The 13,604-nt window shown below is 50.7% G+C and overlaps 6 protein-coding genes across 6 annotated transcripts; 3 read left to right on the top strand and 3 right to left on the bottom strand.

Moving 5' to 3' along the window:
- Window positions 1-275: 275 nt before the first annotated feature.
- On the top strand, window positions 276-1,121 carry LTR84_009954 (uncharacterized protein; the record flags this gene model as incomplete). Its single annotated transcript, XM_064853492.1, has 1 exon — window positions 276-1,121. One exon carries the CDS (start codon window positions 276-278, stop codon window positions 1,119-1,121), a length of 846 nt encoding a protein of 281 aa, XP_064709891.1.
- A 2,447-nt stretch (window positions 1,122-3,568) lies between these two features.
- Window positions 3,569-4,628, bottom strand: LTR84_009953 (uncharacterized protein; the record flags this gene model as incomplete). The annotated part of the gene is made up of 5 exons (XM_064853491.1): window positions 3,569-3,669; window positions 3,736-4,170; window positions 4,224-4,381; window positions 4,520-4,560; window positions 4,620-4,628. 5 exons carry the CDS (start codon window positions 4,626-4,628, stop codon window positions 3,569-3,571), a joined length of 744 nt encoding a protein of 247 aa, XP_064709890.1.
- Window positions 4,629-5,649: 1,021 nt separating this feature from the next.
- LTR84_009952 (uncharacterized protein) lies at window positions 5,650-6,601 on the bottom strand (the record flags this gene model as incomplete). Its single annotated transcript, XM_064853490.1, has 4 exons — window positions 5,650-5,720; window positions 5,774-5,902; window positions 5,960-6,221; window positions 6,281-6,601. The coding sequence occupies 4 exons, from the start codon at window positions 6,599-6,601 to the stop codon at window positions 5,650-5,652; spliced, it is 783 nt and encodes a 260-aa protein (XP_064709889.1).
- A 762-nt stretch (window positions 6,602-7,363) lies between these two features.
- Window positions 7,364-9,511, top strand: LTR84_009951 (uncharacterized protein; the record flags this gene model as incomplete). Its single annotated transcript, XM_064853489.1, has 1 exon — window positions 7,364-9,511. The coding sequence occupies one exon, from the start codon at window positions 7,364-7,366 to the stop codon at window positions 9,509-9,511; it is 2,148 nt and encodes a 715-aa protein (XP_064709888.1).
- Window positions 9,512-10,245: 734 nt separating this feature from the next.
- On the top strand, window positions 10,246-10,833 carry LTR84_009950 (uncharacterized protein; the record flags this gene model as incomplete). The annotated part of the gene is made up of 1 exon (XM_064853488.1): window positions 10,246-10,833. The coding sequence occupies one exon, from the start codon at window positions 10,246-10,248 to the stop codon at window positions 10,831-10,833; it is 588 nt and encodes a 195-aa protein (XP_064709887.1).
- Window positions 10,834-11,153: 320 nt separating this feature from the next.
- On the bottom strand, window positions 11,154-12,870 carry LTR84_009949 (uncharacterized protein; the record flags this gene model as incomplete). The annotated part of the gene is made up of 2 exons (XM_064853487.1): window positions 11,154-12,572; window positions 12,628-12,870. 2 exons carry the CDS (start codon window positions 12,868-12,870, stop codon window positions 11,154-11,156), a joined length of 1,662 nt encoding a protein of 553 aa, XP_064709886.1.
- Between the last annotated feature and the right edge of the window lie 734 nt (window positions 12,871-13,604).

The raw sequence follows: 13,604 nt of genomic DNA, 5'->3' as shown, positions 1-13,604 counted from the left end.
GATCTTTTCCTTCTCCCGGTGATTCTGCAACAGCCATGCCCTTGTCACCAGGTTGACTTCGAGTTTGACATCACCCAATTCATCGTCTCCAGACCACCCGTACTAGTCCTCGATTTGTAGGTCACAGATTCACTAGTCTACTAGCCCTGTCTGTCCTGTCCACTCAAACTCAAAGAACCCGAGCGTCATCTTTGTCTCTTGGACCAACTGTGACTCCATCTACCATAGCCAGCGCGGAGCACTTGAAAGTTAACGCCCTACCCTTCGGATACATCATGGCCGACCTCGCTCGTGAAGAAGCTGACCGTTACTTTTCTCACCGCGATCACCATACTTCTCACCCTGAAGACCGCGATAACAGTTCAAGACATTCTTCTGAAGATCCCACTGAGCCAGCCTTTGAACGTCAAGATTCAGATCCAGGCACCGACGACGACGATAACATGGCTACCATTACTGCTACCAGAACCACCTATCATCTTCCAACTCAAACCCATTTCGCAAACACTGGTCCAAAAGGTGTCATTGCAGATGCTCAATCCTTTGCCCGAGCGAAGCAGACCACATTCCGCCAACGGCTCGCAAGCTTCGCAAGCAACCTCACCTCTAACATAGGCCCAACAGGTACTTCCAAGTCAGACAAGAGGAAGACGCTTTCTGGTTCCCCGAAGTCGGTCTCTTCTGACAATGAGAGCCTAGCCCTATCAGACGATGAAACAGACTCGGAATTCATGAGAGCGTGGCGGGCAAACCGTCTACAAGAGCTAGCCTCTCAACAATCACAACCTCAACGGAAGCAATGGCCCAGCCAGCGTAGCTGGGGTACGTTTCTTGAGGTAGACGCCAACGGTTACCTGGACGCCATCGAGAAGGTCGCAGACGATACGGTAGTAGTTGTCATGATTCATGATCCGACCTCTACTGCCAGTGATCTGGTCGAAGAAGAGCTTGGTGTACTAGCTTGCAAGTACCCGACCACACGCTTTGTACGCCTACACCACGAGGTTGCTGAGATGGAGTCTGTGGACATCCCAGCCGTTCTGGCCTACAAAGGTGGCGATGTTATTGCCACAATATCTGGTGCAAAAGCCGAGGGTCTGGAAGGCGTTCTCATGCAGTAAGTTTCTTCCTCGTTGCAACAGCGATGAAGGCTAACTTCCCCCCTTCTAGAAATCGAGTACTGAGATAAATACGGTATTCGAAATGACTTGAATAACACATTGCGGAAAGAACGAGTCCTTGGACAGATTGGATACTGTCAACCATGTTCCGTCGTTTGCATTACTATGCGCACATTTGAACGACCCACAACCATTCCAATTCGCCCAACCGATGATTTCCGAGCATTATCCCTCGCTGTTCTGGTCGGATTATCTGCAAAACTGAGACTGTTGTGAACGTTCATTTCTTTTAAGAGTTTAATACGACGATTCCGACACTGGAATTGGACTCAACCACAAGACGAGACAAATCTCAACTCTACGCCGAGATCTCTCGCAATATTGTCGAATGCCCCCAGGGGCTTAACTTGTACACACCACCTATGGTTTGGGTTAATGGATATTCGATATTTGGACGATCACATATGCTGATCATTTGGACTTGCTCTGGCTCTCTCAGAGCTTGTAACATATGCACTACAATCTGCATGATAAAAAACTATCGTCGTTGGAGAGCACCTGGACAAACCGCGGAAGAGAGCACATGGAGGTGCTGTGCTGGGTGGTTATGCGTCATCCCTTTGGGATAGGCAAAGATTTTGATTTGAGAAGCAGCGCTGTTTGCACACTCGCATTGCGATCATGGGTGAAGACAAGCTTGGTATGGCACGTCAATACCAGACCACACATACCTGACTAGGTAAACTTGAACACAAAGGCTTGATGATGACCTGCGATATCAGCAGTAAGATCCTAGCTGTACAGACTACTAGCTGCTAGCTACTCCTAGACAGAGATGGGGACATATTAAATCCCACTTGCTCCAGATGAAAATCTATATGATATCACCCGTCACCCATGACACAGCATAGCTCATTACTTTCCTCGTGCCGCATGGTCCACTAGTCTATGGCGTTCCTCTTCAGATCACCTTCTGAACTGAACAGTACAGTCAGCGTTGAGGTGGTCCCACAGCCCCAACTACTTGCACAAGCAACAACACTCAGGCCCCATGTCAATCCACAGCTCATAAGCTCATAATAGGGAACAACCTTGTAGCAGGAAAGCTACCTACTTCATCTGCATCTGCCGGCCGTCAGCGAAGCTTCCATGATTCCAGTTCTCTCTCCCTTTCCCTCCCTTTCCCCCCATCCTCCGTTCCAGCGAAGATGACAACGCGTTCTCCCTCACCCCATCCTCCACACGGGGTTGTTTCATGAGGCGAACCGCGCCGGGCCCTCTCGGGATTGGATTTGGGGGAGGGGGAATATCTTCTCTCGAGCTGTTCCTCCTCACCTGACTGCTGAAGGTGGGTCGGTTGATGGCAAAGCACCAGAGACCAATGCGTGGCACATGTATCTGCATCCGAGCATGGGCATCCGCATCTAGATGCGCGTTCATACGTCAGCGTTTTTCATTCGTAGTGAATCGAACTCCGTTTGTATCATTGGGTGAAAGGGGGTTAGGAACTCGACAACCGCCTGTCAGCCGTCATTTGTCATGACTCTTCCCTTGCGGGAGGTCGCTGTTTCAAATAGAAGAGACTCCTCTTATGGATTGAGCGATTGGCCGCTTCGGCCTCGCTGCAGATCGGGAAGTGCGTGGAGGCACGTCGAGGAAGACATGTAGATCTACACTGTTAACTCTAGCGCCTAAGGAGGAATGCAAACCAATCTGTTAGGACGATTTCACAGTGGCAGGCTGCAGAATTATCGCTCGCTGTTTAGATTTCCATTCGTGGTATCTTCAGGAAAAGAACCGGTTCCTGCCATGGCGAGCCACATCATAGAAATCTAAGCCGATCCCATGTGTTGACAATATGGCAAAAGGGGCTATTTTCCTTCTGTCTGGGTGTAGGGTATCTTTCTTTCTCTATGGCACATCTTGCTCTGAACGAGTTCCAGCTTGCCTATCCTTCACTCGTCTTTGGTTTTTGTCCCTTCCTTTCCTTCCATCAAGGCATGGTCTCATGTTATCACGTGACCACTGCTCCGCATGGTCGAGCAAAATGACCGTCATGTTGCGCATATACCCCTGGTCAACCTCGCGCAGTGAACAGATTCGTAAACCTCACGCGTCAAAAACAAGATTCGAGCCTCCATGAAGGTGCTTGGATGAAATTCCAAGTGCATGTGTCCGATGCTCCTGAGCTTTGCAACATTCAATTGGCGGGTGAGAAATGGGCAGCGTGCAAAGGCTGAAATGCAAAGCATTCGAAATGGCCTAGCCTTGGGCATGAGAATACATGATCATGACGAAAGTCAAAACAAGTAGACGCTCCGGGCCATGGTAAATAATGGTACAAAATTCTGTGCTCCGTTTTCCCTGGACGAAAGATTGCCGAATCAGAAGACGACCCCCAAAATTGTCAAGATGACAAAAATGTGATCAGTGAGTCTGATTTGGGATCATGCAGATGCAGAAATGGCATTCTTCTCGGCAGTAAAATCCCAGAGCATCTTGATGAGATTTTCTGGGAGGGTGTATAGATCGACATGGAACTCACCCTCTGTAAGAGCAATCGCTGTTAGCATGTAGAGCATCGAAGAGGGCGCGAAATCAATTTTGCACTTACGCTCGACATCATTGCGCATCCAGGACTCTTCGCTCTTGTTGTCGTGCACCATCTGGACGACTTGCAACAGATCATCCTCACCAAGCTTCTGTAGGCCCTCTGCCAATTTGTCCATGTCAACAGCTTTGCCATCACCACCTTTCTTTTTCTTCTGAGTGCCACCAGCACCAACCTCGCTGGCTCGTTTTTTGCTAGAGGCATCGGCACCGTTTGCTGCAGTTTCACCAGGGATGGGACCTGAGTTCCGGAGAGCCTCTAGGAGAGTGCCCTTTGGATTTTTGAAGTTGATGATATGCTTTGTTTCATAGCGAGGTTGAGTAAAGTTCAAGTCATGGACGATTGAGTGGGTTTTTCCAGACAGATCCTTGAGATCTGCGGTCAATTCAAACTCACCCCAACCATCCTCTGAGACGCGGAAGGGGGGCTTCTTGAATGCTGAATGGGCCAGTTAGAGAGGCGGGTCAAATGAACTGAGATGCAGGACATACTCTGCTTCGCCTTTGCTCCGAAGGACTCATGGAGGTGGTATAGGACGCTGTCAAAGACATCTGCGTCAATCTCTTGCTTTGTGTCTGCATGGAGCAAGACGATTCTCATCGACCAGTGACGAAGAGGAAACCCTTCTACACCACTATCGGCACCGGGACTGTAGATGACACATCAGATGAGTTGAGTGACTTGCGTGCGGTGACAAAGGGGGGCAGTGTTGCAGAGAGACCAGAGAGGAAATAGCTGGTCTGGTCGGAAGCGTTGTTGGGACAAGATCTGTTGGAGGTCAACCTACATGACTTTTTGTTCGGTAATGATCTTGATGGATCGTTTGACCTAGCAAGGATGTCAGAAGAGAAGTTGCACCAAGACGGTACAAGTGATGGAGTACTTACGTCCGGCATGATGCGCGACGAGGGGTGGTCTTGTCAATAGTGATGAAAGTGCCGAGGGAAGAAAAGGCAAGATCGGTGAAGTCGCGAGGTCGCAACTTGCGGGAAGTTTGGTCGGGGAAAGTAGATCTATGCCCAGAAGGAGTGAGAATCTTGAACTACGCGCTGATGGTGGTTGATACTCGCGACGCCGAGCATGTATATAGGTGGTAGAATTGGTGGAAAGAAAAGGAAATGAGGAGGAAGTCGCGCGGTGGGTTGAGGTGGTTAAATAATATTCTGCAACGCGGATACGTACAGGGTCCCAGTCTGTGAAGGTGAAGAGCAGGGTGAATGAAGATGTGAATTTAGCGTGACAGGCGGACGCGGACGCGAGAACGAGGTATGAGGATACTCGCCGCCGATGCTTGGATCTTGAGTCTGGAGATGTCAGGATGGCTGTGAGACTGCGAACTCGAATGCGAAAGTACTCAGTTAGGTAAGTAGCCAGGAAGTCGTGCACTGAGTCGTGAGTCGTGACTGCGGGGACTATCCAGGGAAACTTTGCCGGACGCGACTAGACTGTTCGGTCTTGGCGTCGATCTTTATAGAGCCTGATTTGGTCTAGTCCCAGGAACATCTATCTTCCAACCACAAGCGTCTTCTTCGACTTGAACCTCAACAGCCAGGAGGGTATGAAACATCGAACCATTCGCACTGGGAGAGGCGGGGCAACATTGTGACTCTTGACGGGTTGAAAAGTGTTCAAGATGTGTCAATGGACAAACAAAAACCTTTCTCTGGTTCAGAATGTCAATTGGAGACTCGGGGTCCATTTCAAGTTCTATCTAAAGTTGGGGGTATGGGCTAGACTATCGGACATCATATGACCAAATGCGTCTTCTGGCTCTGATTTGCAATCGCTTTCTGTCATTGTCGTCGTGTGCTCACCTGTCAGGTGCGAATCAAAACATAGGAGCAGACAATTCAAGACTGATCTCTATGCTTGCGTTGGGTTTGCAAAATTCATTTCATCTCAAGTCATGTTCTCGCTTTATGCTTTGCCAAACAACGCTTCGTTCTCTTGTTGCGCCTTGATGAAAGCCTCTTTGAACAGATTGGCATCTAAAGCTCATCAGTATGTCTTGTCCTGGATTAGACGAGCAGGGGTTGCTTACTTTCACTGTTGCCGAAACGAATGGCAAGTGTCTGAGCTTCTGGCTCGCCCTCACTGACATCGGCTGCAACATTCCACACCCAGCTTCGATCACTGCCCACGTTGGGGGAGAGCTTCATGTCTGGAGTAACTGCGGAGAAGAGTCAGCACATCCTGGCAGAGTGATTGCACTGCATCAAGTACGTACCATAGTGGTTGGCGCAGACTTTGAGAGTTTTGTCTCGTCGCATGACCAATCTTGTCTTACCATTTTCTTTGTGCTTGAGTAGACGAACATCACCAGTGCCTCTCTCCTTCCACTCTCGTGAATCACGGTCGAACTTGAATAATTTGGCGCGCATTTTGAAGACTTGTTCCTCTGCCTCTTCATTGGTCTTGGTCTCGACCTTCTCGGTGAGATGTACGACAGGTGCGAATTCGACGTCAGCTTCTTCCTCATCTGCCTTGTCCTGCATTGCCAGTATCGTCAGTAGCCACTCTCTCGGAATATTCATTGACTGTGCCTTACATCATCATCTTCTCTCTTGGCCTTACTACTGCCGCTGGGTTCATTCTTGGCATCATCGTCTTCTTCCTCGACCTTCTTCTCCTTCTTTGCTCCGCCTCCGAACATGGAGAAAACAGAGTCCTTGACACCAGCAGCGGCAGTGGTGGCGGAACTGGCAACCGTGCTGGCAGCAGCGGTGGCGGACTCGGCGACAGTGGAGGAAGAGTTAGGAGCCTCCGATGAGGGTTTGCCCAGAGGGTTTTGGACTAGATGAGTCTCATCTTGAGCAAGTCTAAGGTCGCCTGAAGCGGTTTGATCGGCGGAGGGAGTTGGGTCCGACATTGTGATGGGATTTGGAAAAGATGGAGAAGAAGAATAGTAGAGAGCGGAGCGGATGGTTTAGAGGGAAAGGCAGAGAATAAGATTGGTGCGCTGCGATCTTACAGAGGGCCAGGCACTGTGTGAGTAATGGTAATAGTGGTGGTTTCAATGGGATGGAGGATGAATAAATTGAAGACTGATGTTTGTTGGCAAACCCCACACTAGAACCAGAAGTCTGGCCGCGCCGCACGTAATTTAGCAATAGGCGTCACCGTACGAAATATGTTGTCAAAATGCCACTTGGACCCCTAGATGTCCCCCTAACCATTATAGATTTAAGGCCTACACGCACTCTCTCGTTAGGCACTATCACCAGCAGTCTGGTGTCTAGATACCTAGGTAGTTATGCTAGCATTTGCAGTGCCACCTTTGAGGCTGCCAAGACTTTTAAAGCAGCCCCTATGAATTCTCGTGACATGACGTCACCTTGACTGCCCGCACAGTGACAGCCTTTAGACTGACATGGCACGATGGGGGTCACCCGATTGGCACTCCAAGCCCAACTTGAACGACAAGCCTGTTTGTGACTTAGGTACTGGCACAGAATCCTTCGCCCAGCCCTCAGCCTCAGTTCAAGTGTTAGAAGCATCTCTGGCTTCTCACGCTCGTACTTCTTCTACCCTACGTCCTCCCCGTTCAACTAAAAGCACATTGCAACTTTGCTATACCTAAGTCCCCATTCTCCTAGCTGCTACACCTCACTGGATTGATATAGATCCTGAAATGGAGATCCTGGATTTCCCTGACGACGTTCTCGTCATCGTTCTATCATATCTCCAACCAGAAGATTATCTGGCTTTTTGTCGTACTCAAAAGGCTGTTTACCAGAGATACAGACAAGATCCTCTTTACTGGAGATCAAACGCCTCAGGGACATTTCGCCTACCCATCAGCCCTTTACTTGCTGCCGACGGGCCTCGCTGGTACTGGTTGTACAAGCGACTCAAAACCCAGACTCAGCTGTACACCTGGGGTCAAGGTGTCAAGGGCAACCTGGGGCCTGGAAGAGCCTCTCCATTCACTCGACCTCTTCCTCTTCCCCACCACCCTCCTCGACCCACTCCTGGCGTTATACCCTCGGTATTCCTGCCAGCTCCTCATCCTTCCCGGCCTACTCCTCATGTTGCCCCTTTTGTTGGCAGCCGCCCTCGCCCAGTTCAGCGAGTTCCGCCGAGACCACGAGAAGTCTTTATGCGGACAAGCTCAGCCTGGCCCACCGAAGTTCATGTTCCTGACGAGGTCGGTATCATTGCTGATCTCCAATGTGGAGGTTGGTCAACCACTATTCTCAGTTCCGCCGGCAAGCTATATACGGTAGGCTCTGTTGACTCTCTCGATGGTGTCAATCGTGGAAGGGCTGCTCAGTCTTTCGAAAAGCTTGAGTACTTAACTCAGAGCACGTCGGCTCTTCATCACTTTTCGTCCGGACGACGTCACATTCTCGCCCTAACCGACGATGGCGAAATTGTTTCTTGGGACAGAGTCAACGCTAAGGGCCTTAAAGTGTTCTCTCGAAATGGCCGCGATTTTGGTGGAAGACCTGCTAGAGTGGCGGCGGGCTGGAATGAAAGTTCGGCCTACGTTCCTCAAGTAGGTATCGTATACTGGACTCCAGTCCAGAACGACCACTCAGCTGTAGAGCTTGATGGAATTCACGTGAAGGAAAAGGTGATCCCAGGGACAGCTCGCAAACATGCTGACTCCGGCACCTTCGAGGTCCTGAAACATATTGTCCTTGAGGAATTTATCCTTTACATCACCAGTGATTCTAAACTGTATGCCTGTCAATTGGGCACTGACAATCCAGATCAGACTGAGCCTTCCCACCCACCCTTCGAAGTCCCTGGGTACAGTGCAGAAGGCCGTGAATTGAAGGATGTTCACGGTCAATTCCAGAGATTTGGAGTGTTCACCGCGACCGGAGAGGTTCTAGCCGGCGATGTCAACTACCTCAAGAAATGCTTCAATACGATTCGTCAGCATCCTAGCCGTCAGCTAAACTCAGACGACTGGGCCGGCTTGACAGAAGTCCTGGCCAGCCGACCACAAGATGTCCCCGCTCTCCAGCACACAAGCGTCATTGCACTCGCATATGGAGACTACCACTACCACGCCCTCCATGCCGATGGAAGAATCACGTCCTACGGTAGAGACTCACAGCAATGTGGTTCGTTGGGTCTCTCTCAACCCCTATCCGGCGGCCGCTTCCGAGGCCTGCGTCGTGAACACCCGAATCCCAGAAGCGACGCGGATCTCCTCCCAATCTCCAACCTTCGCGGACGACAGATCTGGTTTGAGCCCGAACGTAAGGACTGGTTGAACTGGCTCGAGGAACAACTAAACGAATCACACCTCAACGTTGACGGACAATCCGCACGTACAATCTTCGACAACGATCCGGCCAAACAAGCTGCGTTTAGCGAATGGATCGAGCAGGAAGGCCGGCACTGGGACGAAGGCCCACCCTCACTCACCAGCACCAGCACCAACACGTCCGACCCAAAATCCAAATCCACAGACCACAAACCCGACCAAGGAGGCGACTACGCCCATCTCGGCGTCTACTTCCCTATCGCCATCGCCGCAGCAGGCTGGCACAGCGGGGCGCTCGTCCTGAAAGACGAGGACCGCGCACACGAGATCCGCAGCAAATGGCTGGTGAAGCGACAGTCCGACGGAGACGATGATGAGAAGCAACAGCCCATGCCCGGCGCGTTCGAGCATGAAGAGCCCGGCGAGATCTACACGTGGAAGACAGAGGGCTTCCCAAAGATCCGTCTGCCCGACGGCTTTGAGATGCCTGGCATGGGCGAGCCCAGACCTTGGAGGGATGGGACGCCAACGATGCGGGATTTGGGCCTTGCGGATTAGCTCCGTATAACTTGCTATAGGCTAGGTATCATATCATATCTCAGTGTCGCGCGATTCCGTTGCATGCGTCTTTTGCCAGTACATCTTGATTATCAGTGGTTCGCAAATGCGAGAATATTTACATCGACACAATGTTCACGCCAACCCTTCTATACCAAGATACTTGCAGCTTTCACAAGTCAGCCATTCATGTCATGTATATATCTCAGTATTCATATACTCGCCCAACTATGACCCTATAGTTCGTACGCTGACAAATAAACCACCGCTTTGCTCTCCCGTTAGCGGACAAATGTCGAATCGCTCCCCTCCTCCACTCCCTCCAGGATGGTTGAAGTAGCAAAGAAAATACAGCCTGGGCGCTTACGGCTCCCTCTCAAGCGTTTAATAAGGCTGCTCGGGCGTATCGCCGTGGCTTTGCCAGCCAAATAGCTCTCGCGTAGTTGGAACATCAAGCTACAGCAATCGTCCCCCGTCCTGTCCCAACCTTCCACCATTTGGGACACAAATCGGCGAGGTTCAAGAACAACAATTCCTACTTTCATGGTTACTCTGAATTCCCGAATTTCCTGAGACACATTAATCAAGGCAGTCGAATACATCTAGCTTAAGACCACAGACCACAAGCAGTGGGCGTGCCCGACTGGCTCGATGACTCTCGGAATCCCCCTGTATGGATTTTCGCCATCTATCCCCTCCTAATATTCATTCTTGCCCTTGTCTGCCACTTCTAGATGCAGGATCTTGTTGAAAGCTTTACGCTGGCGCCAGATGACCCTGCAGCTACAAAAGAAAGCGAAGCTTCAGACATAGGAGGTACATCATCCATAGAGTACGACTTGATTCAGCTGGGCTGTGCGGATATTGTCACAGAGCAGAGAGACCCTGCGGATGAAATTGATCCAACCGCCGAAATTCCCGAAGCTCGAGTTACGCCCTGTAAAGACGAACGTTCGGGACATAGGAGTGTCAGCAAAACCGAAGGAGTCTCACGCCCCAAGCAGTCGAAATACACCACAAGAGTTCTCATTTATGGCCTCCAAGTTCTTCCAGCACATCGCCTCGGAGCCTTTGCCACGAGACGGGTGCAGGAGACCCACAACATTGCAGACCTATTCCTGGGGTTTCTGTCAATGTCTGTCGTTACTGTGTTGGTCCTGATATCCCTCGGACATCTGGAAGCGTCCAGATCAGTGACACTCCGGGGGTACCGTACACATGGAAGATACGAACCGCTCATGAGTTTTATCAGACTCTTGGAAACTATTCGTTGTCTTCACCTGTTTTACTTTGATGGTGCCATGGGTGAGGCTTCTTTTTAGCCTGACAGGGTGATAAAAGCTGAGGAAGAGAGTAAGGTTCTGTCTCCAGAGAATGAGCATATACAAATTAGGTAGGCCCGATGTCAAGTGAGAACTCCCTGTGATAACGTCAGGACGCACCTCAAGTGATTCGACGTTCTCAATATCCTATTGTACGTGCCTGAGTTGAGCGGCCTGGCTCCCTTTCCTAACCGGCATGGCAGTGGACGAAACTCGGTTCGGGGGGATACTATATCCCTACCTAGGTAATATACATGTATATATCCAGCTATTTACCTCAGAATGCGAGACAAATTAATCGTCTATATCACATGGGCAGTCTATCTGTCATCATCCGTATTATCCAACAGATCATGTTCAACTCCATGGTTCTCCTGACTCCTCCGTGGAGCCGAAGGAACGCTGTTTTGTAGTCCAGCTTGAGCAGATAGGGTCTCCATGACACCGGAAGATCTTCTGCGAATGTGCCCCGGCCTCTCTGCCGTCGAGGATCGTCCGGCCTGTACTGGCGTTGCGTCGTGCCGGGCTACCAGCGAGTCTTCCTCAATAATTGAATCTTGTGAGCTGGAATGTCTAGCTCGATCTGTAACGTCGCGTTGGGGTAGAAGTCCGTCCGTGGCAGCATAACTGTCGGTGTAAGACGGATGCCTCGCTTCCTGGTTTTCGTCCTCTCGTTCCTCATGGTCCACAAACAAGAAACTGCCCACCACAATCCCGGCGCCAACCCAGTATATCCAACCCTCGTACCGCCCTTGCAGAACCATTTCACCCACCAGACTCAGCGGAATGGTCAAACTCAGTCCCACGGTGACCACCAGTGGACTTGTCAGAACCATCGCATATGCCCAGCAGATGTCACTCAATAAACTGCTCACGCTATTGACGAGAAGGACCATCCAGATGTGCGCCGAGGGTGGTGGCTGAAAGGGTTCGATGCCGGTGTAATGAAGAATGGGGAAAAGAGGGCTTAGTAAGAAGATGTTGAAAGTTCCCACGAGGCCGAAGAATAGAGGCATGTTCAATTGTCGTGGCAATGCTTTGATGGTCATCTTCTTCAGAGCGATGCTGTAAATGCCGTATATAACGGCGGAGAAGAGCGCGAGCCCGTCACCGAGGGCCAGTTCCCCTGATGTCTTGTCTGGAAAACTGTCAATCGCCCTCCGAAGTAGACTAAGGGTATTGTCACTACTGGGAGGCGGATCGGAAGACTCTGGACTGGTCGAAAAATCAACGCTGGAAATCAGGATAATGCCGATGAAGGAACCCATAACGCCGAAAAACTTGCGCCAGGTGAAACGCTCCACGCCAGTGACGGCTCCGATGAGTAGTGTCCAAAAACTCGAGGTGGAAGTAAGGATAGTGGTGGAAGCGACGGTGGTATACTGCAAACAGGCCATGGCAAAGTAGTTTGCGAGAAACCATAGGAAACAAAAGGCAAGGGAGAGACGGGCGGTCGCTATGATGCCCAGGTTCTTGGTATTCCCGTTCGCATCGTGATCTGTGGTGGGAGATTTGTGTATGAAGGCCTGCGACTCTGACTCTTCACCGGTGGTTCCGGCCAGCGGTCTATATCCTTTATTCCGCGATAGATTCGATCGTAATGTGCTGTACGGTGTTCCTCGTTTATGTTGTCGGTATGCCGAACGTAGTAATGTAGGTATCATGGCCAGCATGAACATGGATGTATTGAGATATGTCAGGAAGAAAGGTTTCGCATAAGATTTGTCGGCGAAAATGCTCTGCACACATAATTGTCAACGCGGGAATCAGACCATAGCAGAGGAGGAGTCATACACTGCCCAAAAAATTGGACGTTGTCCAGAGAAAAACGACACAGAGAAGGAGGAGGAGCCCCAGGGTGTGTCGCGCGACACCCTTGACCCCCGACTTTTTCGACGGAATGGGGTCTTCGTTGTCATTGTTGCTGGCGAGTCTTTGAATTGAGGAGGTGTGAGAGATGCTCGTGTCGTCCATCTCAAACTGGTCGTGTGCCAGGGAGTCGTGGTGTTGATGGGGAGCAAAGCGATCGCCGGCCATGATCACAGGCGTGCCCGGTCGGCACGCACGACATTTCTATCGGGAGTGCGCCAGTGGGAAGGTGGCACAGGCACTACTGACAAAGTTTGGTCTCGCTGACTCGTGCCTTGTTTCTTGGTGTGTCAATGCTCGTGCCCTACAGATAGTGGCCAACGGAGATGGGAGCCGGGTAGTTTGGAGGGAAGTGTTCAAGGTTCAAAGGAAGACAATGAAGATCCGCACTTGAGTACACGTAAGGTTAAGATTTGTTCGGTAGGCTCACCATCACGCGATAGGCGTTAACCGTTCAGCCTGGCACACCCGAAAGGGGCATGTCCAACCTGCCAGGGTCCCGAGGAAACAAGCCACCAGAAAACACCTCTAAGAAAGCTCCCACTAAGCTTAAGGCTTCGGTTTCAACTGGTGATCCAGCCTTGCAGGTATGCCCTGCAGTTCACGTCCTAGAACTACTGTGCCCGTGAATACCCGAGCCGATCTGCCATAACTCGACTGTATCTTTCCGACTGTGTTGGTCATCTGGTGTCAGAGCATCCACTCATCACCATTTCCTATCGATACTACGATCCCCGCGATTGAGCTTCTGGACTCATTCCATGTACCGTCATGGGTGGCCAAATGTACCACGGTCTTCTTCGTAGATTTCCAGTCCCGTCAGCTGTTTTCCACCCAGGTCAACGATCACCACCTCCTCAAATCTGAGAACGCGTGGCCAATGTCAAAACTTTGGCTTCTTT

This window comes from Exophiala bonariae, assembly GCF_035927105.1.
Source record: "Exophiala bonariae strain CCFEE 5792 chromosome Unknown scaffold_4, whole genome shotgun sequence".
Classification (NCBI taxonomy): domain Eukaryota; kingdom Fungi; phylum Ascomycota; class Eurotiomycetes; order Chaetothyriales; family Herpotrichiellaceae; genus Exophiala; species Exophiala bonariae.
The sequence above is the reverse complement of the archived record's forward strand: the minus strand, read 5'-3'. Positions and strand labels throughout refer to the sequence as shown.